This window comes from Bombina bombina, chromosome 7 (assembly GCF_027579735.1).
Source record: "Bombina bombina isolate aBomBom1 chromosome 7, aBomBom1.pri, whole genome shotgun sequence".
Classification (NCBI taxonomy): Eukaryota; Metazoa; Chordata; class Amphibia; order Anura; family Bombinatoridae; genus Bombina; species Bombina bombina.
Window position 1 is genome coordinate 465,403,364 of NC_069505.1, and position 14,303 is coordinate 465,417,666.

At 39.9% G+C, this 14,303-nt stretch overlaps 1 protein-coding gene across 4 annotated transcripts in view; it reads right to left on the minus strand.

The window, feature by feature from the left end:
• The window catches only part of LOC128666744 (zinc finger protein 383-like), a 207,740-nt gene that overhangs the window by 164,304 nt on the left and 29,133 nt on the right, over positions 1-14,303 (minus strand). For all 4 annotated transcript variants that reach the window (XM_053721500.1, XM_053721503.1, XM_053721502.1 and 1 more), the window contains one exon: positions 3,967-4,026. In XM_053721500.1, the coding sequence (XP_053577475.1) occupies positions 3,967-4,026 (60 nt within the window). The remainder of the gene's footprint in view (positions 1-3,966; positions 4,027-14,303) is intronic.

Here is a 14,303-nt window from a genome sequence, read left to right on the forward strand (position 1 = left end):
TACCACTCAAGTACCTTGAGTTTATAACTTCATCTGAAAGAACAGTAAGGTCCAAACTCTCAGTGTATCCATAACTAACGGGTTCACTTAACAGAAAGATAACAACTCCGGTGAACTCTAAAACTCCATTTTAGGATATATATAACAGATCCACCTCACCTCTGTTGATCATAACAGTAGGTAGTGAGAAATACACAAACACAGGGTTTAATCTGTTTTATTAGTCTTTTTTCAAATACAGACTAACAGATCAGAATAGAGATTGTTACAAATATTGAGAAAAGCTAGATAATTATAGCCGTTCCACAAAGTAGTGACAGATTAAGAAGTTTCATAATATCATGAAGACTCTGAATATATATCCCACCAATTTAGTAAATATATTAATTTGACAATTTCACTCTGATTTACTTTTAAAATGCACATACATATGAAGCTAAAGCCTAAATATGGACATATCAGGTTCTAACCAAAACCGGCATTGACAATAAAACTGACAAATGTGGTAATCTACCACAACAACCAGAAGCCAAACCGGAAGACATGACTTCACTTCCGGTCACACTCCATAACGTAATGGAGCAAATCAATCAGGGCGGAAGTCGGCTGTGAAAGCATCCGGTATCTCCCGATCTGAGCGCATCCAAGGAGCTAAGGCGGAAGTCGGCTGTGTAAACATCCGGTGTCTTCCGATTTGAGCGCTTCTGACTATATAGGGATTAGGTTGATCTAAAGTAATCATCCATTCCCTAATAATAACATCGACACAGAAAAAAGGGAAATCAGTCCGCAGACAGCAAACAATTTATTACTATACATAAAGGATGTATATAGCCACTGTAGAAGAGTACCGGAATGATTGCCAAATAACCCTTAGGAACAATAAGGCCATTTCTAGACCGGTATATAGAATAAAGGCTCTCTAATTTACAACTAATACAGGTTGGATGGGAATAGGATAGAAACTACAGGAAACATCCCAGAGATGCAATGGGGCAAACAGGAAAGGGAAGTCTTTCCGATTTTGGCGCCAAAACGGCACCAATTGTTTTCTCACACTCTCTATTTAAAGCTCCCAGAGATCACTACACAGTATAGTCTTGAGAAAGGCCTAATCTAGGCCGAAACGCGTTGGCATACTGGTGAGCTTGATTTTAATTACCATTATTATCTATTGTATACAGTGTTGCACTATTTTGTTTTTCTTTGTTTTCCTACAGGTTTTTTTTGTCGCTATTTATTGTGATTTTACTTTTAACATCGGATGGGACATTGAACTCACTGGGCACAAAATTTGTTTTAATCCCCCATTTTTTGCACACAACTAACACGAACGCTATCTTTTTTGGATTGCTACATTTCATATTTGATTTCACCAAAGTGGATTTTATTATTATTTTTTCTATTTTTTGCCTTTTGGTTCTAATGACCTTTGCCTAAAGGTTGAATTATATATATTTCTTACTTATTTTTTACTTATTTTTCAGTCATTTTATCTACAACTTCATCTAACATCTATATTTGACTATAGATCTCTCACTACCCATCAGCAACGTTGGAGGACACACCCACGGTTTAATACGAACATTCACATTTTACTTTTTCCACCATTTTTTTCACCATTTTTTATTGACTTTACATTTGATTGACATTGTGAGTTTGGTATCGTTTTATGGTTTAACTTTGCTTATAAGTATTAATATTTGTATTTTTATTCAACTTCCCACACTTGTGTATCACTATCAAGGAGTGTCAACACTCCCACTGTAATTCGCATCTCCCAGGAGATTTTATTATGTACTTATGTTTTTAGTAGTTAGACATGGATCCATGTTTCTAATTTTATTGTGTTATTGTGGTTTTATTGTGATATTTATTTATGTTTAGCCTTTATCGAAGGTAATAAATTGTAAGATTTAGCCACAAGTTCGTTAGCCTTTTAAGCTCTTTTAGCGCTTACTCTCACCTTTTCGTAATATATTGTTAGCGCTATAATAAAATAAAATCTTTAAACAGTTACCTATATATACACATTCACACATGACCGGTCATAAATAAACTAGATACCTGACACGTAATGTGTCTTAAGAATCTACAAGCAGAAATCAAGCAAACGCACCTAATTAGATAGATTAGGCAATATTAAGTCACATAATATGTGTCTTCAAAATATGCTAGCTTAAATCTAACCAACACACCTAATAAATCAGGGAAAGCGAATAGGATCACAGGATGTGTGTCAATGTATTAATGATCCTAGTTATTTGCGACATAGCACTGTATTAACTAGGATCATTAATAGCACTGTATTAACTAGGATCATTAATAGCACTGTATTAACTAGGATCATTAATAGCACTGTATTAACTAGGATCATTAATAGCACTGTATTAACTAGGATCATTAATACATTGACACATATTGTGTAATCCTATTCGCTTTCCCTGATTTATTAGGTGTGTTGGTTAGATTTAAGCTAGCATATTTTGAAGACACATATTCTGTGACTTAAAGGGACAGTATACACTCATTTTCATATAACTGCATGTGATAGACACTACTATAAAGAATAATATGCACAGATACTGATATAAAAATCCAGTATAAAACTGTTTAAAAACTTACTTAGAAGCTGTCAGTTTGGCTCTGTTGAAAAGGTAGCTGGAAAGCCCACTGCAAGTGGCAAATAAGACACTCCCCCCTCCCCCTTCTTTTGCATATGAAAAGACCCTTTACACAAACAGGAGCAAGCTGGAGTAGGTAGTCGAGCGTATTCACATAAAACTTTGGGGCTTGGTTAGGAGTCTGAAAATCAGAGCAATGTTATTTAAAAATAAGCAAAACTATACATTAATTTAAAAAAAAAAAAACTTTATGGGCTATATAAATAGATTATCTACAAAACATTTATGCAAAGAAAAAATGAGTGTATAATGTCCCTTTAATATTGCCTAATCTATCTAATTAGGTGCGTTTGCTTGATTTCTGCTTGTAGATTCTTAAGACACATTACGTGTCAGGTATCTAGTTTATTTATGACCGGTCATGTGTAAATGTATATATAGGTAACTGTTTAAAGATTTTATTTTATTATATCTATAACAATATATTAAATTTTATACATTTTTTTCTCCCGACTGAGTCTTTTTATTTTTCTCTTAGCCTACTTACCCCATAGCTGTTAGCGCACATATACTACTTTTTATACACACACCTTTACACTGTCTGATTTATGGGAACAGAATTGTATATGTACAGGGGATAGATTTGCACACCACTTTACCATTTTATTTATATTTAACTGACACTGTATAATGTCACATTCCCCAGCAGTGTCACCTCTCCGCTCAGTCAGTGAGTGCTGCTGTGTGATAATGTTACTGAGAACATGCAGAGACACAGACAGAAGGTAGGAAATACACACAGGGTCAGATAAGTTAGTAAAGGGAGTCACTGTACCCTGACACTGTATGATGTCACATTCCCCATTCTATGTTCAGCTGGTGAATGCTGCTGTGTGATAATGTTACTGAGAACATGCAGAGACACAGACAGAAGGTAGGAAATACACACAGGGCAAGATGGGTCAGTAAAGGGAGTCACTGTGCCCCGACACTCTATAATGTCAAATTCCCCAGCAGTGTCACCTCTCTGCTCAGCCGGTGAATGCTGCTGTGTGATAATGTTACTGAGAACATGCAGAGACACAGACAGAAGGTAGGAAATACACACAGGGTCAGATAAGTTAGTAAAGGGAGTCACTGTACCCTGACACTGTATGATGTCACATTCCCCAGCAGTGTCACCTCTCCGCTCAGCCGGTGACTGCTGCTGTGTGATAATGTTACTGAGAACATGCAGAGACACAGACAGAAGGTAGGGAATACACACAGGGTCAGATGGGTCAGTAAAGGGAGTCACTGTGCCCTGACACTGTATAATGTCATATTCCCCAGCAGTACTTACCTCTCCGCTCAGCCGGTGCGTGCTGCTGTGTGAAGGAGTTTTCTTCGTTATAAAGTATTGCTGCAGGATGACAAAGACAATTATGCAGATTGTGACTCCCTGAATAACACTTTTTCTGAAATTCAGGTCATGCAATTATCCCCTTTTATTATTTAAATAATCTATCCCTTAAGAAACACTCATTGTAATATATCAATTAAACAAACAAACATTGATGCTTACCTGATATATTATTTTCTTTCCGGCATGGAGAGTCCACAAATCAATTACTGTTGGAAAATTCACCTCCTGGCCACCAGGAGGAGGCAAAGTACAATTATATAAACTGAAGGCACCACCACTTGAAGAACCTTTTACATTAAACTTGTAAAATTTAGAAAATGTAAGTTAAGAAGACCAAGTAGCCACCTTACAGATTTGTTCCATGGATGCTTTGTTCTTAAAAGCCCAGGAAGAAGAAACACGAGTAGAGTGAGCCGTAATCCTCTCTGGAGGTTGCTAACCAGCTTCCTCATAAGCCAATCGACTAACACTCTTCAGCCAAAAAGATAGAGCAGTTGCAGAGGCTTTTTGACCCCCTGCGCTTACCAGCATACACCACGAACAAGGAAGAAGATTACCTAAATTATTTGATAACCTGGAGATAGAACTTTAAGGCACAAACAACATCCAGGTTGTAAAGAAGACGTTCCTTCTGAGAGGAAGGATTAGGGCAAAAGGACGGAACTACTATTTCTTACTGATATTGCGCTCAGAGACTACTTTAAGAAGAAAACCCAATTTAGTACGAAGAACAGCCTTATCTGCATGCAAAATAAGGTCACACTGTAAGGCAGATAATTCTGAAGCTCTACGAGAAGAAAAAATAGCCAACAAAAACAAAACTTTACAAGTTAAAAGCTATTCTGACCAGGGCCTGAACAAAAGACTGAATGTCCGTAAGATTGGCTAACATCTTATGCAATAAAACCGAAAAGGCAGAGATATGGCCCTTTAGAGAACTAGCTGATAAACCTTTTTCCAAACTCTTTTGGGGAAAAAGAATTCGAGGAACTCTCGCCTTGTGCCAAGGGAAACCTTGAGACTCGCACCATGATAAATAGGTGCGCCAGACCTTATGATACATCCGATGAGTTACAGGCTTTCGAGACAGAATCAGAGTGTCAATAACCCTATCCAAAAAGAAAACCCCTATTTTAGACAGGACTAAGCATTGAATCTCCACAAGCCAGCTTCAGAGAATCTAGATTTTGATGAAAGAACAGACCCTGAAGTAGTAGATCCGGCCTCAGAGGCAACCTCCAAGGAGGGGAGGACGACATCTTCACAAGATCCGTAAAACACGTACTGCGAGGCCAAGCTGGAGCAATTAGGATCACTGAGGCCTGCTCCTGTTTGATGCAGGCTAGGACCATGGGAAGAAAGGCAAATCGGGGGGGGGCCACATACATCAGACTTCCCCATAAAAAGTAAAGAGAGAATTTTTAACTTAGAGAGCATGTCTGCTGACCAGGATTTCAACCATTAAGTCTTGCGAGATAGTAGGACATCAAATCATGATGGCTTAGCACTCAGACGAAGGACCTGCAAATTAGCATCACAAATTGTCAGGATATACATCTCTGCCATATACACTATCCTTGGTTGTACTGTTCCTTTAAGGATCACTGCTTCTCATACCTGTCTCCACCCTATTTAAGGCACACCTGTTTCAATCATTCTTTGCTTAGTATTGATATACACTTCAATTGCCTAGCCAGTTTTGTCTGAACTCTGCTCACTCAAATTTGCTACCAGCAACTTTTTTCTTTGGATTCAAGTTTTGTCACGAACTTTGCTGCTGTTGCTTTTTACTTGCAACCTTCAGTTTCCTCTGAAACTCCTGTGATTTACTAACCTCCACTTGAATTGTTTTCTTACAATTACCTTGGACGCTCCTGTCTCCTGTCTCAGCACTTCCACGGAGCTCCGCAACTACCGCGGTGACGTCACACGCCAGCTGCTCTCTCTCTCGCTACTCAGCTCTAGCCTGCTCTTCCGACTACGCTGTAAGTGTTACTACTTCTGACTCTCAGCCTTGATATCTGCCAGCACTATAACGCTTACCATTATAATATCCTCAAAATGCATATGTTATTCTCCATGTTTTACTTACAAAAGCCTGCTGAAACTTCATATCATTACTCATCGTTCATTCTGACCATTAATGTCTTATAAATTTGGGTATTCTGATTTAACATCTTACCGGAGGAAGTGTGTTTCATGTTTTCACTGCAGACTAGAGTGTAGCCACTCTTTTCAGCCTGCAATAGGGTTAACATAGCGAATCTCCTCCTTTACATTAATTACAGCCTGCTGATACAGGAAAGCCGCCTTCACACATCCTGTGACTATTGTGGTTTTTAGTATCTTCTTGCTACATACACTCTCTATTGTTGCCACCTTCCATCTCAGCAGTTGTGATTCACCTGACCTGTTCAAAATACTGTGTCTTTATTTTAGATTTCCTAAACCAGTGTGACAGAATACTAAGCCATTTAAAACCTATGGATCCAGCTGAGATTAACACTCACATGCAGGCATTAACACAAAGAGTAGATTTGTTAACAAATGGTTTAAACGCATTAAAAGTGGAGAATGATAACCTTAAAGCATACATTAGGGATGTAGTAGACAAAAGAACACATATATATGAACCCCAGGTTAGTCCTCCAGATTGTTTCCATGGAGACAGGACTCTCTACAGAGAGTTTAAAAATGCATGCCTGTTATTGTTTGCTTTAAGACCTCATACCTACCCAAATGATAGGATTAGAGTACTCACGACCATATCTTACCTTAGAGGTGAACCCCGTACATGGGCAAACACTTACTTTGAGAATAATGAAGAGATATTGAATTCTTTGGATAATTTTTTTGTCTCAATGGATCAATTGTATGAGGATCCATACAAACAGCTTACAGCTGAAAACGCCATGCGTGGCCTTAAACAAAAGAAGAGGGTAGTCGAAGACTACATCACAGAATTTAAAAAAATGGGCAAAGGACTCTCAATGGAACAATCTGTCCCTTAGGAACCAGTTCAGACTCGGCCTCTCTGAGGGAATAAAAGACGAGTTGTCTCGCACAGATATCCCAGATACCTTAGAAGAGCTCATGTCACTTAGTATTACGATAGATAGGCGCCTCAGGGAAAGGTACCAAGAAAAGACTGGGCATGACTCTAACCCTAGGAAAACTTCCTACCCCACACATGCCTCTTCCCTACACAAAAACACTCCTGAACCCATGGACATTGCCTTCATCAAAGGACCTTTATCTCCTCAAGAGAAGCTCAGACGTCGTTCCAATAATCTATGCCTGTACTGTGCCTCTGACGAACACACTGTGAAAGACTGCCCTTCCCTCCTAAAACAAAACAAGGGTAAGACCTTAACAGACTTTTATTGTTGTACTACTCAACAGAGTTCAGTTACTTACATAAAAATCCCTCTTCTGTTACAGTGGGAACAACTTCGACTTCACGCCACAGCGATAATTGATTCTGGTGCCACGGCTTCCTATATAGATAAGGAATTTTGCACTGTAAATAAAATACCACTGATGCAGAAACAGTCTCCTGTTTATTTGAGAGGGATAGATGGAAAAAATATTTCTTCTGGGCCTGTTGAATTTCATACCATACCCCTACTTGTGGTCTCTCATGATCAGCATAGAGAATATGTCTCTTTCGATGTAATAAATTGCCCGGTCTCTCAGGTGGTTTTGGGGATGCAATGGTTGCATACACACAACCCACAGATAGACTGGTCCAATTCCACACTTAATTACAATTCATCATACTGCCAAAGTACTTGTCTCCCCAGTACAGTATTACAAATTTCTGACACTCAGGACATACCACCCATACCAGAGGTTTATAGCGATTTTTCTGATGTTTTTAGCAAAAAGGAGGCAGAGAGTCTGCCTCCGCATAGAAAATACGACTGCCCCATAGACATACTCCCTGGGTCAGAGATCCCTATTGGGCACATATTTCCCTTATCTCATACTGAGCTAAAACACCTAAAGACATATTTAGAAGAGAACCTTAGAAAAGGGTTCATCAGACCCTCGACCTCGCCGGCTGGGGCCGGAATATTTTTTGTTAAAAACAAAGACGGCACTCTTAGACCTATAGTCGATTACCGTCAGCTAAATAAAATTACGGTAAAAAACCGCTACCCTTTACCCCTCATACCAGAGCTTATTGAGAGACTAGAGGGAGCTAAGTTTTTTACAAAATTGGATTTAAGGGGTGCATACAACCTTCTCCGAATAAGATCAGGAGACGAATGGCTGACTGCGTTCCGAACCCGTTATGGTTTATTCGAGTACGTAGTCATGCCATTCGGGTTGTGTAATGCGCCTGCTGCTTTTCAGCACTTAATAAATGATCTTTTTAGAGACCTCCTTGATGTCAACATAGTCATATACCTAGATGATATTCTCATCTACTCAAAAACTTTAGAACAGCACATTCTACATGTGAGGCAAGTTCTTTCCCGGCTTAGAAGCAATTTCCTCTATGCAAAAGCTGAAAAATGTGTTTTCAATTCCCAGACCATATCTTTCCTTGGATATGAAATATCCCCTTCAGGAATTTTTATGGAGAATAAAAAAATTGAAGCAGTACTGAACTGGCCTACCCCAAAGACCAGACGCCAGGTTCAATCCTTTATGGGATTCGCAAACTTCTACCGTAAGTTTATCAAAGATTTTTCTAAACTGGCAACTCCTCTAACCACACTCACAAAAGTCAAGATTCCATTCAAGTGGACTCAAGACTGTCAATCAGCTTTTGATACACTCAAACAGAAATTCACCAGTGCACCCATTCTACGTTTTCCTGACCCAAAACTTCAGTTCATTTTAGAGGTTGATGCATCCAACTTCGCAATTGGAGCAGTACTATCACAACGGGAGAATCTAGATAAACCTCTCCATCCTGTCGGTTTTTATTCCAGGACCTTAAACATCTCTGAACAAAACTATCCTATCGGGGATAAAGAACTACTTGCAATTAAACTATCCCTGGAACATTGGCGACATCTTTTAGAGGGTACTAACTACCCTACTCTCATCTATACTGATCACCGTAACCTTCAATATTTAAAAACCTCCCGAACACTCACCTCCCGTCAAGTTAGATGGAATTTGTTTTTCTCACGTTTTAATTTCCTTATTACCTATCGACCTTCAACAAAAAATCAGAAAGCTGATGCACTTTCTCGCATACCACCTGAGTCCATCTCACAACCATCTCAACAAAGTATAATTCCTTCGGAAAATTTCCTCTGTTTCACATACGACACCAGGCCTATTATTCATACCGAACAACAGAAGGATTCTTTAAAACCACTACAGGAACTGCAGTTGAAGTCCGATGGATGTTATTATCATGGCTCCCGTTTATACATTCCTCCCATACTCCGTCTACCTCTGCTGGAATCATTACATGACTCTCCACTCGCTGGTCACCCTGGTATAAAAAAGACCCTGGAATTAGCGAAAAGGAGTTATTGGTGGCCAAATATGACTGCCGATGTATTCCAACATGTCCACTCCTGCAGCATTTGTACCATATCAAAAAGGAATAAACAACCACCATATGGACTTTTACTGCCTTTACCTACTCCTAAGACACCGTGGTCCGAAATTGCTCTCGATTTTATAGTCGACCTACCTCTTTCCTCAAGGAACAACACCATCATGGTTGTAGTGGATCTTTTCACAAAAATGTGTCATTTTATCCCGTACCATAAACTACCTACCTCAAAAGAAACTGTTCAGCTTCTTATTTCTAATGTCATCAAGCTGCATGGCCTCCCAAAGACCGTTTTAAGTGACAGAGGCACTCAATTCTCCAGTAAACTCTGGTCAGAGTTCTGCAAACTCTTCCATATTGACAGGCGGCTTACAACCGCATACCATCCTCAGTCAAATGGACAGACCGAACGCTGTAACCAATGGCTGGAACAATTCCTAAGGTCTTTTTGTTCCTCTGAACAACATCTTTGGGCGGGCTTACTACCATACGCTGAATTTTGCTATAACAACACCTTACATGCCACCACTAATCAAACTCCATTCTACTCGAATTACGGATTTCATCCAACATTCCAATTGTATCCTACTCAAGATTCTTCTTCTCCTTCAATCGCTGAGCTTTCCCAAAGCATTTCCTCGAATTTCACTCGTATTGAATCCTCCATTGAAAACGCAAAAAGGCTCTATAAACGGTACTACGACAGACGCAGGACAGCTCCTCCAAAATATGAAGTAGGTGACTTGGTATGGCTTTCTACAAAACATTTACGTATGAACACTCCATGCAGGAAGTTATCTCCACTCTTTGTTGGTCCTTATCCCATAGCTCATATCGTCAATGCCAATGCTGTTCGTCTCACCCTACCTCCTACTATGAAAATCCACCCGACATTTCATGTCTCCCTTCTGAAACCTTACCGGGCAGTGAGGGGTTCCGCCTCATCTTCTTCTCTTCCTCTGGTTTCTGTCGACCCTGATATCGAATATGAGGTTCAATCCATCAAAGATTCCCGCATGATGAATGGGGTTTTACAGTACCTCGTAAGCTGGAAGGGTTACCCACCTGATGAGGATTCCTGGGAACCCTCTGTTAACATCTCCGCACCCAGGTTGGTGTCTCGTTTTCATCAACGGCATCCCGACTCTCCTGGACCCTGAGCTCCGGAGTCGCTCTTAGAAGGGGGGATCCTGTCAGGATATACATCTCTGCCATATACACTATCCTTGGTTGTACTGTTCCTTTAAGGATCACTGCTTCTCATACCTGTCTCCACCCTATTTAAGGCACACCTGTTTCAATCATTCTTTGCTTAGTATTGATATACACTTCAATTGCCTAGCCAGTTTTGTCTGAACTCTGCTCACTCAAATTTGCTACCAGCAACTTTTTTCTTTGGATTCAAGTTTTGTCACGAACTTTGCTGCTGTTGCTTTTTACTTGCAACCTTCAGTTTCCTCTGAAACTCCTGTGATTTACTAACCTCCACTTGAATTGTTTTCTTACAATTACCTTGGACGCTCCTGTCTCCTGTCTCAGCACTTCCACGGAGCTCCGCAACTACCGCGGTGACGTCACACGCCAGCTGCTCTCTCTCTCGCTACTCAGCTCTAGCCTGCTCTTCCGACTACGCTGTAAGTGTTACTACTTCTGACTCTCAGCCTTGATATCTGCCAGCACTATAACGCTTACCATTATAATATCCTCAAAATGCATATGTTATTCTCCATGTTTTACTTACAAAAGCCTGCTGAAACTTCATATCATTACTCATCGTTCATTCTGACCATTAATGTCTTATAAATTTGGGTATTCTGATTTAACATCTTACCGGAGGAAGTGTGTTTCATGTTTTCACTGCAGACTAGAGTGTAGCCACTCTTTTCAGCCTGCAATAGGGTTAACATAGCGAATCTCCTCCTTTACATTAATTACAGCCTGCTGATACAGGAAAGCCGCCTTCACACATCCTGTGACTATTGTGGTTTTTAGTATCTTCTTGCTACATACACTCTCTATTGTTGCCACCTTCCATCTCAGCAGTTGTGATTCACCTGACCTGTTCAAAATACTGTGTCTTTATTTTAGATTTCCTAAACCAGTGTGACACAAATAAAAGAATTGGCTAATTTCAAAGCCTTTATTCAATCTCTTCCAAAGCAGATTCTTCTAGAATCAAATCAGATAAGGAGTCACACCAGTAAGTGGCAGGACTAGCAACCGTTCCTATACTCGCAACCGGATGCCAAAGAAGACTTAGTTTAAGAACAATTCTTCTTAAGTACTACTCTAATTTTCTATCCATGGGGTCCTTGAAAGAGGTACTATCCTCAAGAGGAATATTAGTTCTTAGCTAGGGTGGTAATAGCTCCATCCACCTTAGGAACAGTATTCCATAACTCCAAGAAAGAGTCAGAAAACTGAAAGTTTTCTTAACATTTGGGGAAGGAGAAAAAAAAGGAATCCCTGTTTTTTCCCATTCCATAGCGATTTTTATCAGACATACAATCTGGAACTGGGAAAACCTCCAGAGACTAAACTCTGTTTAGTTTTGAAACCTCAAGAGTTTCCAAGGTAGCTAGTACCTCTTTGAGTAATAAACCAAGGTGTTCAAGCTTAAATCTAAAATTAAGTCAGAATCAGAAATCTTACCCTCAATAGCAGCTGAGGAATGTTCATCCTCATAAACGTCAGAGGATATCTTTCTCTTACCTGCTATAGGTAAGGAGCTTAGCACCGCAGAAACAGGCGATTGAAGCTGTGCTGCAAAGTCTCCTGGTAAAAATATTTCCCCAGAAAAAGACTGAGCCGAGCCGCAGGGCACTGCTGGTGCAACTACTAGGCACAGGGACTGAGGAGATAGATGAGGCTACAAATCCATTCAGATCTCTCAAAGAAAAAGTCCCCACAATAAATAATACCCAAATAAGGAATAACTAAATTTGGCAGTTCTCCCCTTAGAATAGAGAGTAAAAACGTCCCTTTATTTTCCACCGGTAATTGAACGACCCTATTACATTTACACCCCAGCTGGGAAGCTGTGCTGATGGCTGAGCTGATTTACCAACTCCGGTGAGAAACACTGAAGCAAACTAACAATCACGCTATCCGCTGACTTCCGAATCCATTATCTAAGCTACAAAACGGACGTCTCCCAGCGAATAAATTGAGTTCCCTCACATGCCTCAGTCCTTTACTGATTAAAAGCATTATCAGTAAAGTAGAATAGTGACCTGCAGTAATACACTGCCCCTGATAAAAAAAAAAAGGGATAATTCCTAGTCCCCGGGCTCTCTTATGATAAGAGTATAAAGGAGAGAAGTCATTCTCCATGTAGTGACCTTATGGCTCCCTATAGAAGGAAAAAAGGGCACTTACCTTAGAGCAGAGCTTTACAAACTTTTCATGTTGGTGACACTTTTTAGACCTACATCATTTTGCGACACAGTAATTCAGTTGTACTGGCAAACAGGAGGTTAAACTAAATTGTTTTAAGAGATAGAGACACGTAAATTATATAATAATGAAATGTATTTACAAGTAACAGTAAGTATGTGCAAGAATTAAATAAAAGTTGATCACCAATAGCTACTTACTATTTTAATGGGCTGTATGAGGTTGATGGGATGAACACAGTTTCTGAATATTTGGTGGAATATTAGATAAAAACACTCGCATTTCATCATCAAGCATTTTTTAGCTTCCACTTCCTATCCATATATCAAGAGCAGGAGCAGCAATGCACTACTGGGAGCTAGCTGCAAAAAAAACACTGACTTCTGACTTCAGCTCAGCGTTTAAGCTGCTGCCCTCAGAGCTCTGCGAGTCCGACTGACTACTGCCCGCGCTGCAAACACATTGCTGTCCCACTCACTGACTACACGTGCAGTCACAAGCCGATTGAGGAGACTACACATGCAGTCACAAGCCAATTGAGGAGACCACACAAGCAGTCACGAGCCGATTGAGATCACACGTGCAGTCACAAGCCAATGTGCCGCCAAAGGGAATAGTTTCAGTTCCCACTGAGCTGCACCAATAGGTTAAGATGATCTGTGACCCAATAGCTATCAATCACATGTCAACCATGTGATATGCGTAGCAGACGGAAAGTCGAAAACCCCAAAAAAATAAATTTGTGCTGAAGCAGGGACACACCTACACACGGCAGCCGACAGACAGTTTGGAAAGCACTGCCTTAGAGCCTGTGCTGTTGGGCAGACACGGCAGCTCCAGGTCTGAAACCTTCATCCAGACATCTGACAGGGATCTGGAGTAGAAGGAAAGCAGCATAAGCTTAAGGGGACAGTTTACTAAAAACATTTCTCCCCTTTAATTTGTTCCCAATGATCCACTTTACCTTCTGGAGTGTATTAAATTGTTTCCAAGTATTTCCATTAACCTTATATTTACATTTGAATTAGTTTATTTATCCTGTGGTATCCCCACCCATCCTGAAAGTTTTTGGCCTTGAGGCCAAACTGTTAACACAGCCAATAGAAGAAATTACACTCCCAATGGGTTATATAAGAGATAAGGTAATAGAATGTTATTTCCATTGCTCTCTCCAAGTATTGGCGATTGGTTTATGGACAGATATAAAATATAGACACATGTATATGTACACAATGTGATATAGTAATGAGATCTGATTATATCTACAGATATAAGATACAGACACATATATATGTACACAGTGTGATACAGTAATGAGATCTGATTATACCTACAGATATAAGATACAGACACA